The 14,268-nt window shown below is 41.9% G+C and overlaps 1 protein-coding gene across 1 annotated transcript in view; it reads left to right on the forward strand.

The window, feature by feature from the left end:
- The window catches only part of Dhx35 (DEAH (Asp-Glu-Ala-His) box polypeptide 35), a 54,018-nt gene that overhangs the window by 23,775 nt on the left and 15,975 nt on the right, over positions 1-14,268 (forward strand). The window contains exons 9-14 of the mRNA XM_013011104.1: positions 4,725-4,837; positions 5,738-5,834; positions 6,663-6,821; positions 9,141-9,351; positions 10,129-10,253; positions 14,170-14,224. Coding sequence (XP_012866558.1) covers positions 4,725-4,837; positions 5,738-5,834; positions 6,663-6,821; positions 9,141-9,351; positions 10,129-10,253; positions 14,170-14,224 — 760 coding nt within the window. The remainder of the gene's footprint in view (positions 1-4,724; positions 4,838-5,737; positions 5,835-6,662; positions 6,822-9,140; positions 9,352-10,128; positions 10,254-14,169; positions 14,225-14,268) is intronic.

Below are 14,268 nucleotides of genomic sequence, written 5' to 3' on the forward strand. Positions count from 1 at the left end.
TACGGTTCTTAATTTATGTATGACCATAGCATGTATGTTTAGACTTGTGCAATTGGAGCTTACTCTCTATACATAATCATTTCCGTGTGTGTGTGGGGGGGGGGGTGCTGGTACTAGGGTTTGCATTCAGGGACTTGGATGTTCTTGTTTGGCCTTTTTGCTTAAGGACTGCCATTCTACCACTTGAGCCACATCTCCAGTTCCTCATGTTGATTTTGTGTATGTGCCAGTCTTAGGGCTTGAGCTTGGGGCCTGGGCACTGTCCCTAGTTTTTTTTTTTTTTTTTCTTTCTTTCTTTTATTGTATTTTTTTTATTGTAAAGATACTGTCCAGAGGGGTTACAGTTAAATGAGTAAGGTAATGTGTACATTTCCTATCGAGCATGATTACCCCTTCCTTTGTTTTTCCCCACCATCCCTTCCCTCTCCACTTCCCCAAAGTGTCCCTAGTTTTTTTTTTTTTTTTTTTTTTGCTCAAAGCTAGCACTCTACCATTAGAACCAGAGCTCTACTTCTGGCTTTTTGGCGGGTGGGGAGGCGTTAATTGGAGATGAGAGTCTTGTGGACTGGCTCCTGAGTAGCTGGCATTGTAGGCATGAGCCACTGACTCCGGCTGTTAATTTTTTTTTTTTATGGCTAGATTTGCATTGTTTTTCTCTCTTGATGACTCGCATTTTAGTTCAAACAGCTGTTCAACTTTACAGGGTTTTTGGCTACTTGCTATTATTATCTGCTAAGCACCAATCTAGTTATAAGAGATCCATATACACTCTCTCACACCTTGGGGGAGGCAGAAACAAAATTAGATGTTTACTGTTCAATATTAAAAGTGCCAAGGCAACCAGTGAAGTAGTACTTCAGCTAGCTTGGGGGTATCTAGAAACTCACGTAGGAGGTGACAGTTCAGTAAGGTTTGAACGATGCACAGTAGTTTTTGTCTTTTGGGGGTTATTGGGATTTAAAAATTCTCTTATTTTTATTTTTGCCTGTAGTAGTTGATATAGGAGACTTCCTGGGCTTAATTTTTTGTTTGAAGTGGGAAGGCAGAGTAAATTCTTCAGACCTTTCTGTACAGGACCTGCAGGGCTCAGCTGAGATATGATTTCTTCTTTCCACCCTTGCCTGTGTATCCAGTGCCTGCTCTGTGAAGGGAAGTGTGAGGTCTGTGTGGGGGTGATCCGTGGGCTGGATAGGATAGGTCCAGGGCCTTGCGGGTGTGGCAGGAGTTCCTTTGTGAGAGTAAGAGAACAAAGAAGAGGATAGGAGTGGGCTGTGGAGGGCAGAGCTAGGAGCATTGTAGGGAGGGAGATGAGGAGGGTGTGGCTTAAGTAGCATTTTAAAATTGTTATTATAAAGGTGACCTACAGAGGGGTTACCATTTCATAAGTCAGGTAATGAGTACATTTCTTTTTGGCCAATGTCACCCTTTCCCTCCTGTGCTTGTCTACCAGTTGTATAGTTCATTTTCAACATAGTGTCTAGTGAGTACCACTGCTGCATTTGTTCACCTTTTGTCCCTCCATTTCTGTGCTCTCCCTTACCACCCCCCCACCAAAGACAGATAAATGAACAAGCAAGACAAAATGAAAGACTCTTGTTTCCATTTTGATAAATATTATTTTATATGTTCAGAGGCACTGAGATATTCTCCTTTGGTCTCACTGTGTGTGAACGCCTAGAGTCTTGTATAATTTATCATGTCCTGGTATATTTTAGATCTACCTTCCACATTTGAGAGAACATATGCACTGTTTGTTCTAGGTCTATCCTTAGGTAGCTCAGAGGTACCCAAATCTCATCCCTGCTTCCCAGCTGTTGCATCTGTGGGTGATGGACTAATTCCAAATGTCTATACGATAGGAATAGGGCTGCTGATGGGCCACCTGCTCTGGTTTTACTTGGGGACTAGGGTGGCTTAGCTTGAAGGTGAAGTTATCTGTGATCAGTAGGTGCTGAGACCAGTGGAGAAGATAGGGGTTTTGATTGCTTTAGTTGCCTTGTTAATGTAAGCTCAGTTAAGCAATTAATACATGACCAGCTGTAATTGCCATGTATTTATTGACCTTTGTGTTATTCAGTATTGTTTTGCTTTCATTTGCATCTATCCACCTACAGTTGCTGGCAGTTTCTGCTTTTTTTTTTTTTTTCTTGTCACAAGTCCAACTATTTTAGAAAGACTAATTTTCCTCTTTCCAATTTCCTGGAGAAGGAACCTGGGGTCATCTGGGGTCGGAATCCCATTGTGTTCCAATCTGTATCTTGTAGGCATGTGGGGGGGGTGAGGGCATGGCCACAGGGAGCCCACTAGTGTTGGTCAGATAGGAGCTGCTATCAGCAAAGTAATCCATGGAGAGCTGGAAGACAGCCCAGCATGGAGCTACATTATTTTCATTTCGTGTCATGGGCTGTTCGCTTCCCCTAAATCTCATTATATTTCTTACCACATGTCCATTGGGAGCCCTCCTCCTAGACACTGGCTCAGACTCTTCTTTTCCAGGTGTGGGGGAGCTCCTTTTATTGTTCCTCTTCTTGATTTCTACTTCCGGATTCATATACTGTTCCTACTATATTTATTTGCTTGTATATATTTCCAAATGATTTTTATAAATGATAAGGATCTTAAGGACCAAGATCTTATAACATCTTATGCCTTCTCAGTACATGCTGTTTTTCTTGCAGGAAGTTGTGCCTGTCTTATTCCTCAGTACCACATTTTCCTTAGCAGCTAAAGTTTAGTTATCTACTCCAACAAAGTTGTCAAGGCACGATCTTCCTTCTTGTTCTTCTACGTGCTTTGTTGTAACTTTCACCACTGTCTGCCAAGCCCTTCATAAAACCTTCCTGCTCTTCCTGCAGCTTCTGACCCTGTCATCTTTGTTCTTTTTTTTTTTTTTGCCTCTGCCATAACTTCCTCCCAGGCACCTTTGGCTTCTGCTCTTCTTTCTCAAGGCTGCCACTTGGGGTCCCTGGATTCATTCATCTGATAGTCTGTACTCTACAGGTGGTTTTAATCTTGTTCCTGTTAGCCAGCCTTAGCTGTCCAACAGTTGGCTGGTTGGGGAATACTGAATCTTTGAAGCCTGCTCTCTTGGGTTTTGTCTTAGCTCTTTTCTCATGATCATAGTCCTTTAGGTCCAAGACTGATTGCTTTAGAAAGTGCGAGTCCCTGCTTGAATAAGAATCGCTTTTACCCTTCTCCCCATCATGATTGTGAGTGTGAATACTCACTGCTTGTCAGGTGCTATCCTAGCAGTCATTCTCTGGAATGCTTTGCCTGAGTTCATACTTTGATTCTCTCTCCCTTGAACTATTTTAATAATTCCCTTTATAGTCCACTTGCCTGAAATCTCTTCTCTATTTTGTCTTCATAATGCCACAAAAGTTGGGGATGCAGAACAGAGGTCTGATGATAATCATATTCATCCTCACTGCCCTGGTCTTACTGAATAGTGTCACAGGCAGTCATGCATGCTCTTCAAACCTTGCAGCAACCTGGCCAGTAGGTAGAAGTTTGTTCATGTTGTAGATGAGAGAGTTAACTCAGTTAAGGTAGGTAGGTATACCTGAAATGGTTATCTTTTTCCTTTAATAGATGCTTCTTTACGTCTTTTCCACCCTTAGTATCATGCAGAAGGGATGTTGTTTCTTCTTCCCTTTTAGTAGTGAGCATCTTAATCCTTTGTGGCTCAGCCAAGGGGTAGTGCTGTGTCCAGGAAGACTGAAAAGCAGTTGTTACTAATCTTTTGTTCATTCAGATTGTGATGATTTGCAGGTCTTTTGTGGTAGGCATTCTTCCCCCTTTTATTGAATCATAAAAATGGTTCTTGGCACAAAATATGTCTTTCCTAGACTGTTTATGCTTTTGGAGAGTGCATATGGGTCTGTTTTTTCTTGCTTGTGCCTTATTTCCAGTGTGCCCATGCTTGTATGACCATTGGATACAGGAAAGCTGATGTGATTTGGAGCAGTTAACCCAGAAGGATTATGAAAGGGGTGTTCTGTGTGGAATTCTTTGTAGCACAGAGTCCTGTTGTTGACAGGAAGTACTTTTATGTATTCCTCTTGCCAAACACAGGGCTGAGGTCTTGTATCAGGTGGTCAAGTGCCATGGGGCAGGATGTGCCTCCTATATGGAAGAAAGTGCCTGGGGCCACATCTTCCCACAGGGTCCCGTAAGAATGTGGAAATGTGTGATTGATGGCCTGCCCATACAGACATTATGTGAATTCCTGTAGGACAGGTAGAGATGAAGATATACACTGATGTACATTGCCATCAATCAGTGTATATCAGCAACATACGTACAGTTCACAGAAGCAATCATATCCTTTATAGAGATGTGCTTTCCAGATGATTAGAGCCGTGTGTTACCTTGCCTTAACATGCACTCAACTTGAGTCACACTATGATCTAACCTTCAGTTAAATAAAATACAAAAGGTTAGGAATAAAATTATTCCACAACTACATGACAAACTTAGATGCATTACTGAATGCAGTTTTGGACTCTAATCTTCATTATATTTATCAAACCTTTATAGTCATTGAATATAATTCCTTAAAGTGTCAATATGTGCATGGAAAAATTAGTGCTGTATAATCTGTTAAACATATGAATACTTAGCTGTCAAACTCTCCTCCCAGTTTTATATTAATTTTTCTTCCCAAGAAATATTTTTTTATTTTTTGAGAGAGAGAGAAAAAAATCACTTTTTTTTTCTTATAGAAATTTCGAGATTTCTTTAATCAAAATGAAACCAGTGACTCAACCAGGGATACCTGTGTGATCCTTACAGTGGAAGGTCGAACGTTTCCAGTGGATATCTTTTATCTGCAAAGGTTTGATAAAGCTTGATTCTCCATGCTGGTGTTTGAACAAGGCTTGAAGTGTGGGATGACAGGAAACTGCATCTGCTTGTAGCACTGAGATGATGCAGAGGAGCATGTGTGTCTCCTGTCTCTGACAGGTGTTCCAGAGCCCTGCTCAGTCCCACTGCTGGACTTGGGTCAAATCTTGACCCTGACATGCAGATCTGCTCAACCTGTGGTCCTTAGCTCAGCTGGAGAGCAAAGTTGTGGAAGTGGTAAACTGCGGTTTTCCAGGATGCCCAAGCAAGGATGTACTGGTAGTGGATAAGGAGGGACATCCTAATGCCTGTACTATTCAGGGTGAACTAGGACCAGAACCTGGTCTAGTGGCTGATAAATCTAGGGGGCGGTGAACTTCACTTCTCAGTTAAAGATGCCCACCAGGTCCATCCACTCAATCCAGGAGGGAAAGTGAACTGGGAATAGGGTAGGCCTCAGCACTCACTGTAGTCATTGTTTTTTCCTGGCTCAGTATCTGTAGGCATTGATATATTCTTCTTATTTCTTTACAAATACAGCTAAAACGAAGTTCCTTTTTATAGTTTTTGAATGCGGCATCTAATACATACACTATATATGTGTATGTATATATTTAATATCTTTCTCGCAGTAGTAGGGATCAAACCCAGGGCCTTCTGCAGCTTCACCAAGTATTTTACCACTGAGTTACATGCTTTGCCCTGGGTTACTGTATTTTATAAAAAAAAAAAAAAAAGAAGAAGACTTCATATTTACTTTATTTTGTACTAGTTACTACTGGGCAGGCTCAAACTAACTTTCATGAAGTTTTGCTGCCAGATTAGTATGGTAATTATTCTATTATTAGTGATCATTTTAATGATGAACTTAGTTAAACATATGTCTTTTCAGTCCTGTTCCAGATTATATCAAATCAACTGTGGAAACTGTGGTGAAAATTCACCAGACAGAGGGAGATGGAGACATACTAGCCTTTCTTACTGGCCAGGTAATTCCATTGGGCCTCTCTGATGAACTAAATTGTTAAGGCAAGAATTAATATAGGGTCTGGCTAGCCATTTATTTCATGATTTTGTAGTTACTAAGTTGCATAAAAAATTGTTGAGTTGCCTACCAACTAGAGATCAAGGAACCATTATTTCTTTCTTCCTGTTCTGTCTACAGAGGGTTAACTTATAGTCTATGTGTATTAGCTAATCCTAAGAAGAAATATTTGACTCAATAGGCTGTTGGGTGGACCAACACTGAATGTTGGTACATTTTATTGCTGCACATTGCCACGACATGCTTCTATGCTGGTGTGGCCTTCCCGGCTCATCCTGGAGGTGGAAAGTGGCCATATTACTGTAAAAACAACTGAACAAGTCTAGTGTTCCCTCTGGATTGCAGTACTCTTCAGAACTCCCCTTCAGCTGTAATATTTTCCACTGTGAGACATTTTCCACAGTTAGTAATATTTTCTGCGGAAACAGTATAATGATTTTATAGGCCATGACTTGTTCCTGTTCTTGAAACGCTTTGTTTGCCCACACACATAAATAAGCTGAGTAAAATTATCATTGTTTTTTATTTATTGGGAGTTCTTCACTTAACTGAAGACAGTTTGGTTTCACTAGTTAATATTACAGTTACAGACTTTTACCCCTTTGGTACCATACTTAATACTATTTGCTTAACAATCAGCCAAGAGGGATGGGTGGCAGCAGTTAATTTCCTGAACTGACCAGCATTAAAACTGTGATTTCTCAATGATATGTGTTTTTATTTGATAAAATGATGGGTCTCAACTTCCTGGGGTTCTTCGTTCAATGTTTAGGAAGAAGTAGAAGCTGTTGTGTCTATGCTGATTGAGCAGGCCCGAGCCCTGGCTCGCACTGGGATGAAGAAACACCTCCGGGTTCTCCCCATGTACGCAGGGCTGCCTTCCTTTGAGCAAATGAAAGTGTTTGAAAGGGTGTCACGAAGCGTCAGAAAGGTGAGACTCCCCTGGTGGGTGACCAGTGGTGTTTGTAGCCACCTCTAGTCATATTGGCAGGCTTTTACCATCGGTACCACAAAGTCTATATTATTGATTTTTAAAAATTGAAGTGAAGCTTGCTAAACAAGAATGTGTCGTTCAGGGTGGATACAACATGGCCCTTCATGTTCTAGAATAAAGACCTGCAGGTCATTGCCTCGGAAAAAAAAAATGTGTTGTTCAGATTTTAGGCCCATGTTTCTAGACCTCTTAGATCTAAAAGCACATAGGCCATAGAAAGGTCACTCTGACAGTGATGATCAAAGTAGATGACTTCTCTTCTGTTGCCAAATTTTTCTCATGACCTAAGAGACGGTCATGGTGGATTGTGATCGGTAAGGAATAATAGATATATTTATTACCAGTGTTTCTAAAGCACCTATGTTAAGTACCATTTTGCCTATAGAGCCAAGTTTAAATCAATTAATTCAAGGTGTGGCTACAAAATATTTAGCTTTGAAATTGGGTTGGGAGGGATGTGATGGGAAAAGGCATCAGTAGGAGCCAGCTGTGGGAAAAAGTATCTGTTGATTAAAAGGAGCCAGCTGGTCTGCCTCCTGTTCCTCCTCTCATTGTTTCCCTTTCAGTAAATGAGTGTATAGCAGGTGGCAGAGAATAAAGTATGTGAGGGTGGGCCAAGGGTCTACTCTCAATTTTGGCCCTGTAGCAACCTGAATCTGCCCAGTCAGACATGAACTGCAGCGAACCACCCAGTGTGTTGATCTCACCCTGGAGTTGCTGTGTGCCCCAAAATAAGTTCTTAACCTCAAGTCTCAGTTTATCATGGTTATAAAACATAAATAACACTTTTAGATAGATGATTCTATAGTATAAATCATAACTATTATGTAAAATGTTAGCAGGTTTTTATAAAACGAATTTATAAAAAGTGTCTGAAAAAAGTCCTGAGAGCTCCATATACATCCTCTACTCCTTCCAAGGCAGCTCCCAGTACCTCGCTGTAGCCCAGAGACTACTGCAGGGCCTGCTTCTGTCCTCAGGCTCTCCTGCCTTTAAAGCTTCAGCTTGGATTTCTGGAGGGTTGCAACAGGTCTCAGCCTTATTTTTCAGAGAGGTTCTGTGGCTAGCCGATCTAACATCCCATTGTTACAATGTAGAATGTATTATATACCACATCATAGTAGATTGCTGGATTGTATTTGTAGTCCCTCTCTTCCTCCCTCTTTCCTTCCATTTGGTGAAGAAAAACTCACCTTTGTAGAGGTTTTTTTTTTTTTTTTTCTGGTCCTGGGGTTTGAACTCAGGGATTGTGTGCTGTCCTGAGCCTCTTTGTGCTCAGGACTAGTGCTTTACCACTTGAGCCACAATGTCCACTTACAGCTTTTTTCTGAGTGTTTTATTGGATATAAGAGTCTCATGGACTTTTCTGCCTGGGCTGGCTTTGAACCATGATCCTCAGACTTCAGCCTCCTGAATAGGTAGGATTACAGGTGTGAGCAACTGGCACCTGACTTGTAAAGTTTTTCTGTTCTAAGTAAAATATGATTTTTTTTAAAGGGAGGGGACTGGGAGACATTACTGTAAATAGAAGCGATCTGAGGCTATAGAAATTTGTAGTAGTTTGCAAATATTGGAGGAAAATAAAGACTTTCAATGAATCAGGAAAGATTGAGTAACTCTGTTAGGATATTATATGGCAGATTTAAAAGGGAGTATACTGTTCCCATCCTCAGAGCAAGAGGGCACAGGACTAATCAGCGACTGAAGCCATTCCCATCAAGCCTAGAACTAACAGCCATTGTCTTGCTGCTCCCAGTGTCCCATGGACCTTTCTCCTGACCACAGCAGGAGTTGGGGAGGGATCTGGGCAAGAACTATACACATTTAGATGTTTATCTTTATCTTTTGGGAAGGAAATAGTATGGTTAGGTAACATTGTGTGTTGTGAGTGGGAGAGGCAGACAGCTGGCTCAGGGGGAGACATTTGCCAGCTTCAGTTATTCTGAGACACCACTGGCCTGGCTTGAGAAATTAGATCCCTCAATGTGAGCTTCAGCATTTTCCTTCGAGGGGGAAAAACAAAACGGAAAGATTCTTCCCAATCCAGATGCATGCTGAGCCAGTTTTCAAGGACTGTCACATAAAAGGGTCATAGTTTAAGGAGCTGGCTTTGAACAGGTATCCTCAGATCTCAGCCTCCTGAGTAGCTAGGATTATAGGTGTGCGCCACCGGTGCCTGGCATAACAGTGTATTTATATAAAGTGAAAAGAACCCAGTGACTTTTCTTCCTGCTCTTCTTTTTGTGGTGAGCGTAGGTGATTGTTGCTACCAATGTGGCAGAAACCTCCATTACTATTAGCGGCATTGTGTATGTGATTGACTGTGGCTTTGTGAAACTGAGAGCCTACAACCCCCGGACAGCCATTGAATGCTTGGTGGTGGTGCCAGTGTCACAGGCATCAGCCAACCAGCGGGCAGGACGTGGTGGACGCAGCCGCTCTGGAAAGTGTTACCGCCTTTATACAGGTTAGTGCGGCTTTCCTAAAGGGCTTGTGACTTGTAGTTAGCCTGGGCATTGTTATTGAGAAATACTGAACATACTCATCCCTAATGGCAAAAGTTGATGTAAAATTCAGGTCTTGCTCTCAGGGTCCTGTGCCTTTGGGCCTTCACTTTCCTCACTCTAAAAACAGACTTCTTTGCAAGTACTGTGTTCCACTGAGTCATCAGCTGCCTGCCAGCTCTGGTCTGGTTTAGTGTTGGGGCCTAGGTCCTTCTGTGGTCTTATAAACTTGTAGCATACATAGGCATATTTACCTTTCCCTTAGCTTAATGTGCTGTTTTTTTTTGTTTTTTTGTTTTTTTGGGTCCGGTCGTGGGGCCTGAACTCTGGGCCTGGGCGCTGTCCTTCAGCTCTTCAGCTCAAGGCTAGCGCTCTACCACTTGAGCCACAGCACCACTTCCGGCTTTTTTCTTTTTGCTTATGTGGTGCTGAGGAGTCGAACCCAGGGCCTCATGCATGCTAGGCAAGCGCTCTACTGCTGAGCCACCTTCCCAGCCCGTAATGTGCTGTTTTCTTATTCAGACAGTTTTTTAAAAGGCACATTGTTTCAATGTATTTATCAAAATATTTAAAAAATAATGGTCCTTCCTAAATATAAAAAGAACGCTGCATTACAATACTGTATGCAGCTGGCCTAGAATCCTGGAGCCTCTTGCTGAAGGCAGAGAAGGACTGTTCTCTGGCTGTGATTGCATTTGACTATCACTTTGATTTCAGACAGTTCTGCTTTCTATCCCCAGAGGAAGCCTTTGACAAGTTGCCTCAGTCCACTGTCCCTGAGATGCAGCGCAGCAACTTGGCTCCTGTTATCCTACAGCTGAAAGCACTGGGGATTGACAACGTGCTCAGGTTCCACTTCATGTCGGTGAGTCCAGCCTTTGGTCTGGAGACATTTCAGGGTGATAGCAAAACATTGTGGCAGGACACACCAGCTTTCTTCTTCCATTGCTTGGCTCAGGTGTTGTTTACCTAACACTCAGACAAGATACAACCGTGGCTACAGTTCCTTTTTTAGGTAGTTCCTGTTCTGCCCTGTTCTGTCCTGTTGGGGGACAGAGACAAGAGAGTGGGTGATTACAGAGCAGTGTGCTCTGTATTCTGAGAGACAAAGGAGGAGACTCCAACCCTATTAATCATATCTGAGGCAAAATCTGGAATCCAAGTGGGATTTTACCAGCTTGGGAATACAACTCGGTATGACCAGTTTTATTTCTGTTGATTTCCTAAGGCAGGTTGAAGTGGAATTACTGGGCCTAAGGACCAGAGTCCTTTTGTGGGCTCTTGATATGTGGTCTGATCGCTGTACCATGTCTTCAGTAGTGCATGCTGGCCTGGTGCTGGCATTTCCATCCTGCTGTATATTATCTTTTAGACTTTCACTGTGTGATTGGTGAGAACAGAGATGGAGGTATTATCTTTACCTACTTTCTGTTTGTTCCTCATAAAGTAAATTAAAAAAAATTTATTGGACACTTGTTATTTCATTTGAAGTTTTGAGCTATTTACCTGTTAGAATTTGGGTTTATTAGTGACTTTTTTTTTCTTTTTTTGCCAGTCCTGGGGCTTGAACTCTGGGCCCGGATGCTGTCCCTGAGCTACTTTCACTCAAGGCTAGTGTTGTACCTCTTGAGCCACAGCACCACTTCTGGCTTTTTCTGTGATTAATTGGAGATAAGAGTCTCATGGACTTTCCTTCTTCCCTGGCTGGCTTTGAACTGTGATCCTTAGATCTCAGCCTTCTCAGTAGCTAGGATTACAGGCATCAGCCACCAGCACCCAGCTATTAGTGATTTTTAGAGTCTTTAACTATTATAGACATTACTTTTTAATATTTCATATAAATGTTTTTCCTGTTATTTTACTGCTTTTTTGAGGTACAGATGTCTTAAACATATGAGACCTTTCTGCCTTTGTCTTTATGATTTTTATAGTTCTCTTATACATAATGAAGCACTAGTTTAGTTACCATGTTTTCACTCACACTTTCTAGAGTATAAGTGTGCTTGCTGGCTGTTTTAGCCTGGTTGTGTTGGTATATGGTGTGATGTGTTTGGGTTTTGGGGTAAGAAACTCCCTGCTGTTATATCATGGTTAACTAGGTGAATAATACAATGCACAAATGCCAGCCCCTCAAATAAAGTAATTGTGTGCTTGCTGTAAGCATAGAGAAAGTGTCCCCTTTGACTATTGCTTCATAGGAGATGATACTAGAAAAAAGAAAACAGACATAACATAGGCAAATTTAATGAGAAGTCCCACATCTAAGAGTAAAGGAAGACTTGGCAGAAATGACCTGTCAGTATCTTAAAGAATACAAAGAACTTTCATCATATATCATCTCGAGTAGCCCAGAAAGGCCATAAGGGGAGAAGCAGCACAAGCTATAGACTGGCATTAGGGTATATTCCTTCTCCAGGTTACAGAGAGGAGCAAACTAGCCTAGCCATAAGATCTGATGTCACTCTAACTCAGTGATCAAATACTAAGGAGTGGGCTGGGATGTTGCTCGGTGGAAGAGCACTACTACCTAATGTGTGCAAGGCCCTGGGTTTCATTCCCAGCACTGGAAGAAAACAAAGCATGAGGAAGAGTGGCAAAACCTGAAGTAGGTGCAGTGGGAAGCCCTTCCCCCCTGCCCAGTGCCCCTTTGCTGCTGGCCATCCTCATGAAGGGTGTCCTCATGATGGTGTTCTTTTTTTTTAACCATTGGAACTTTCTCCCGAAGAAATAATTCAAAAGAAGAAAAAAGTGTAGATGATCATGTTTATAGCACTGTTTTATATAACATTAAAAAATAGAAAAAAAATGATGAAAATACTAACAAAACTTCTGGACAATTAAAAAATGAAAAAAATACAAATGTATCATTATATATTCTGGCTATTTCTTCATGAGTTATTATTTTTAGTAGTTGAATCAAAGACATGTATAATTTTTATTTTAAGACTGCCACTTAAAGTAATGAAAACCTAGAGGCAGCTCACTTGCCCCATAGTAAGGAAATTGACTTCCCTATAGAGTAGGAAGGTGAAGGAGCATTGTATAGCTCTCCCAAGTAATTATTTGGGGTTTTTTTTGTGGGTGCAAGCAACAGGGAAAACAGGTATACATACAGAGAGAAAAACAAAGTACACACACACTGTATTCCAAATATGTGAATGCTTACTTATGATCCTCAGTAAGATGTGGTCTTAGTGAATGCTTCATGGTAAATATCTGTTTAAATGAAAATAACAAGGATATGGTTTTTGTGGGGGTTGAAAGGAATACGTTTTTTTCCTCCTATAGTTTGTTTCTATGTGCTTTGTTTGAATATTTTGATTTCAAGTACTTGTACAAAGGAGTTGCCATTCAGCAGAACAGTTTAGTTTTTTTATGATCTGTGACTGGAAATAGGGTCAGGATTGCAAGAAGTCAAAGAGGACCTTGTTAACTTTGTTTTGTCATTGTTAATGCTGGAATTGGAGCTTTGCATCCTGTTGTGTCCTGTGACCTCAGTGTAGCAGAAGGTCCTGTGAGGGTTTGAAGGCCTGCATTTTTGTGTTGGGGCTTGTAGCTCTGTGAGGGAGAGGCTGGTGGGCCGATGGCAGGGTTGCTCAGCAGTGATGTATTCAGAACTGGCGGGTAGTGAGCTATTCAGGGTTGTTTCCACCCTCCTGAGTTTGCAGTGCACCTGCGTAGGCAGTCATTACAACTTTGGAAAGTTTGGCTTTGTTCTTGGGCAAACAAAGTAGGTTTGGTAGAGTGGAAATAATGAGGCCTGAGCTTAGTTTTAGACTGTGCCACTGACTGTTCAAATGTCTCTTACTGATTGTACTTTCCTGTCTATAAAGTTGAGCTTACATTTATCACATGAATGCATTTCGAAGAAAAGTTAAGCAGGTCAAGAGAGTACTATTCTTACCTGACTTAGTAGAAATCAAGTAATTTAGGAGAATGCCCTTACTCAGTGCTTAGTAAAGATTTGTAGAAGGAAGGTCACAATATAAACTTGGCTTAACTGGAGAGTATCTATCATCCTCTGTTACTTTCAGAAATTCAAAGAAAATACTGTTTTGTGCGCGCGCATGTGTGTGTGTGTGTGTGTGTGTGTGTGTGTGCACGTGTGCGTGTGTGCGTGTGTGCGTGTGTGTGTGTGTCCTAGGGCTTGAATTCAGGGCCTGGGCTGAACTGAAAAAAAAACCAAAACAGCCTTTTTGCTCAAAACTAGAACTCTACCACTTGAGCTACTGCTCCACTTCCAGCTTTTTTGGTAGTTAATTGGATATAAGAGTCTCATAGGCTTTACTGTCTGGGCTGGCTTTGAGCCTTGATCCTTAGAGCTCAGCCTTCTGAGTAGCCAGGATTACAGGTGAGACCAACACCCATGCCAAATAATCCACCATAGGCAAAGCTTGGAGCTGGACTTTGGGTGGTAGAGGTAAATGGCTGCTGTAGTATTGGGGGCTGCCAGGGTTAAGACTATAAAGTCAAGGTAGACTTGTCTAGGGAGAGCTTAGGAAAATGAAGAGGAGAAGAGATGGGAGCATCCTCCTGATGAGTGGAGGATGAGGGAGGGCCATATGGGAAGCAGCTAATGTAGCTGGGTTTTTGAGGCCAAACAGTACCAAGGTTGCTGAGAAGGCAGGAAGCGTATGTCAAAGGCGGCCCCAGCAGTAACAGCATGGGGGCTGGAAGCACTGGTGCATGCTAGAGGGAGAGGGGATTTGAGCCAGAAGTGGTCAGTTTTTTGTTCCTTGCACAGAGAAATTAATTTAGGATGATTTTTATGTGTTTTACAGCCCCCTCCAGCACAGTCGATGGTTCAAGCTTTGGAGTTACTCTATGCTCTGGGAGGTAGGCCTGCTTCCCTTATTATATGTTCTCCTATGAGATAAGAG

This window comes from Dipodomys ordii, unplaced genomic scaffold (genome assembly GCF_000151885.1).
Source record: "Dipodomys ordii isolate 6190 unplaced genomic scaffold, Dord_2.0 Scaffold13, whole genome shotgun sequence".
Taxonomy (NCBI): Eukaryota; Metazoa; Chordata; class Mammalia; order Rodentia; family Heteromyidae; genus Dipodomys; species Dipodomys ordii.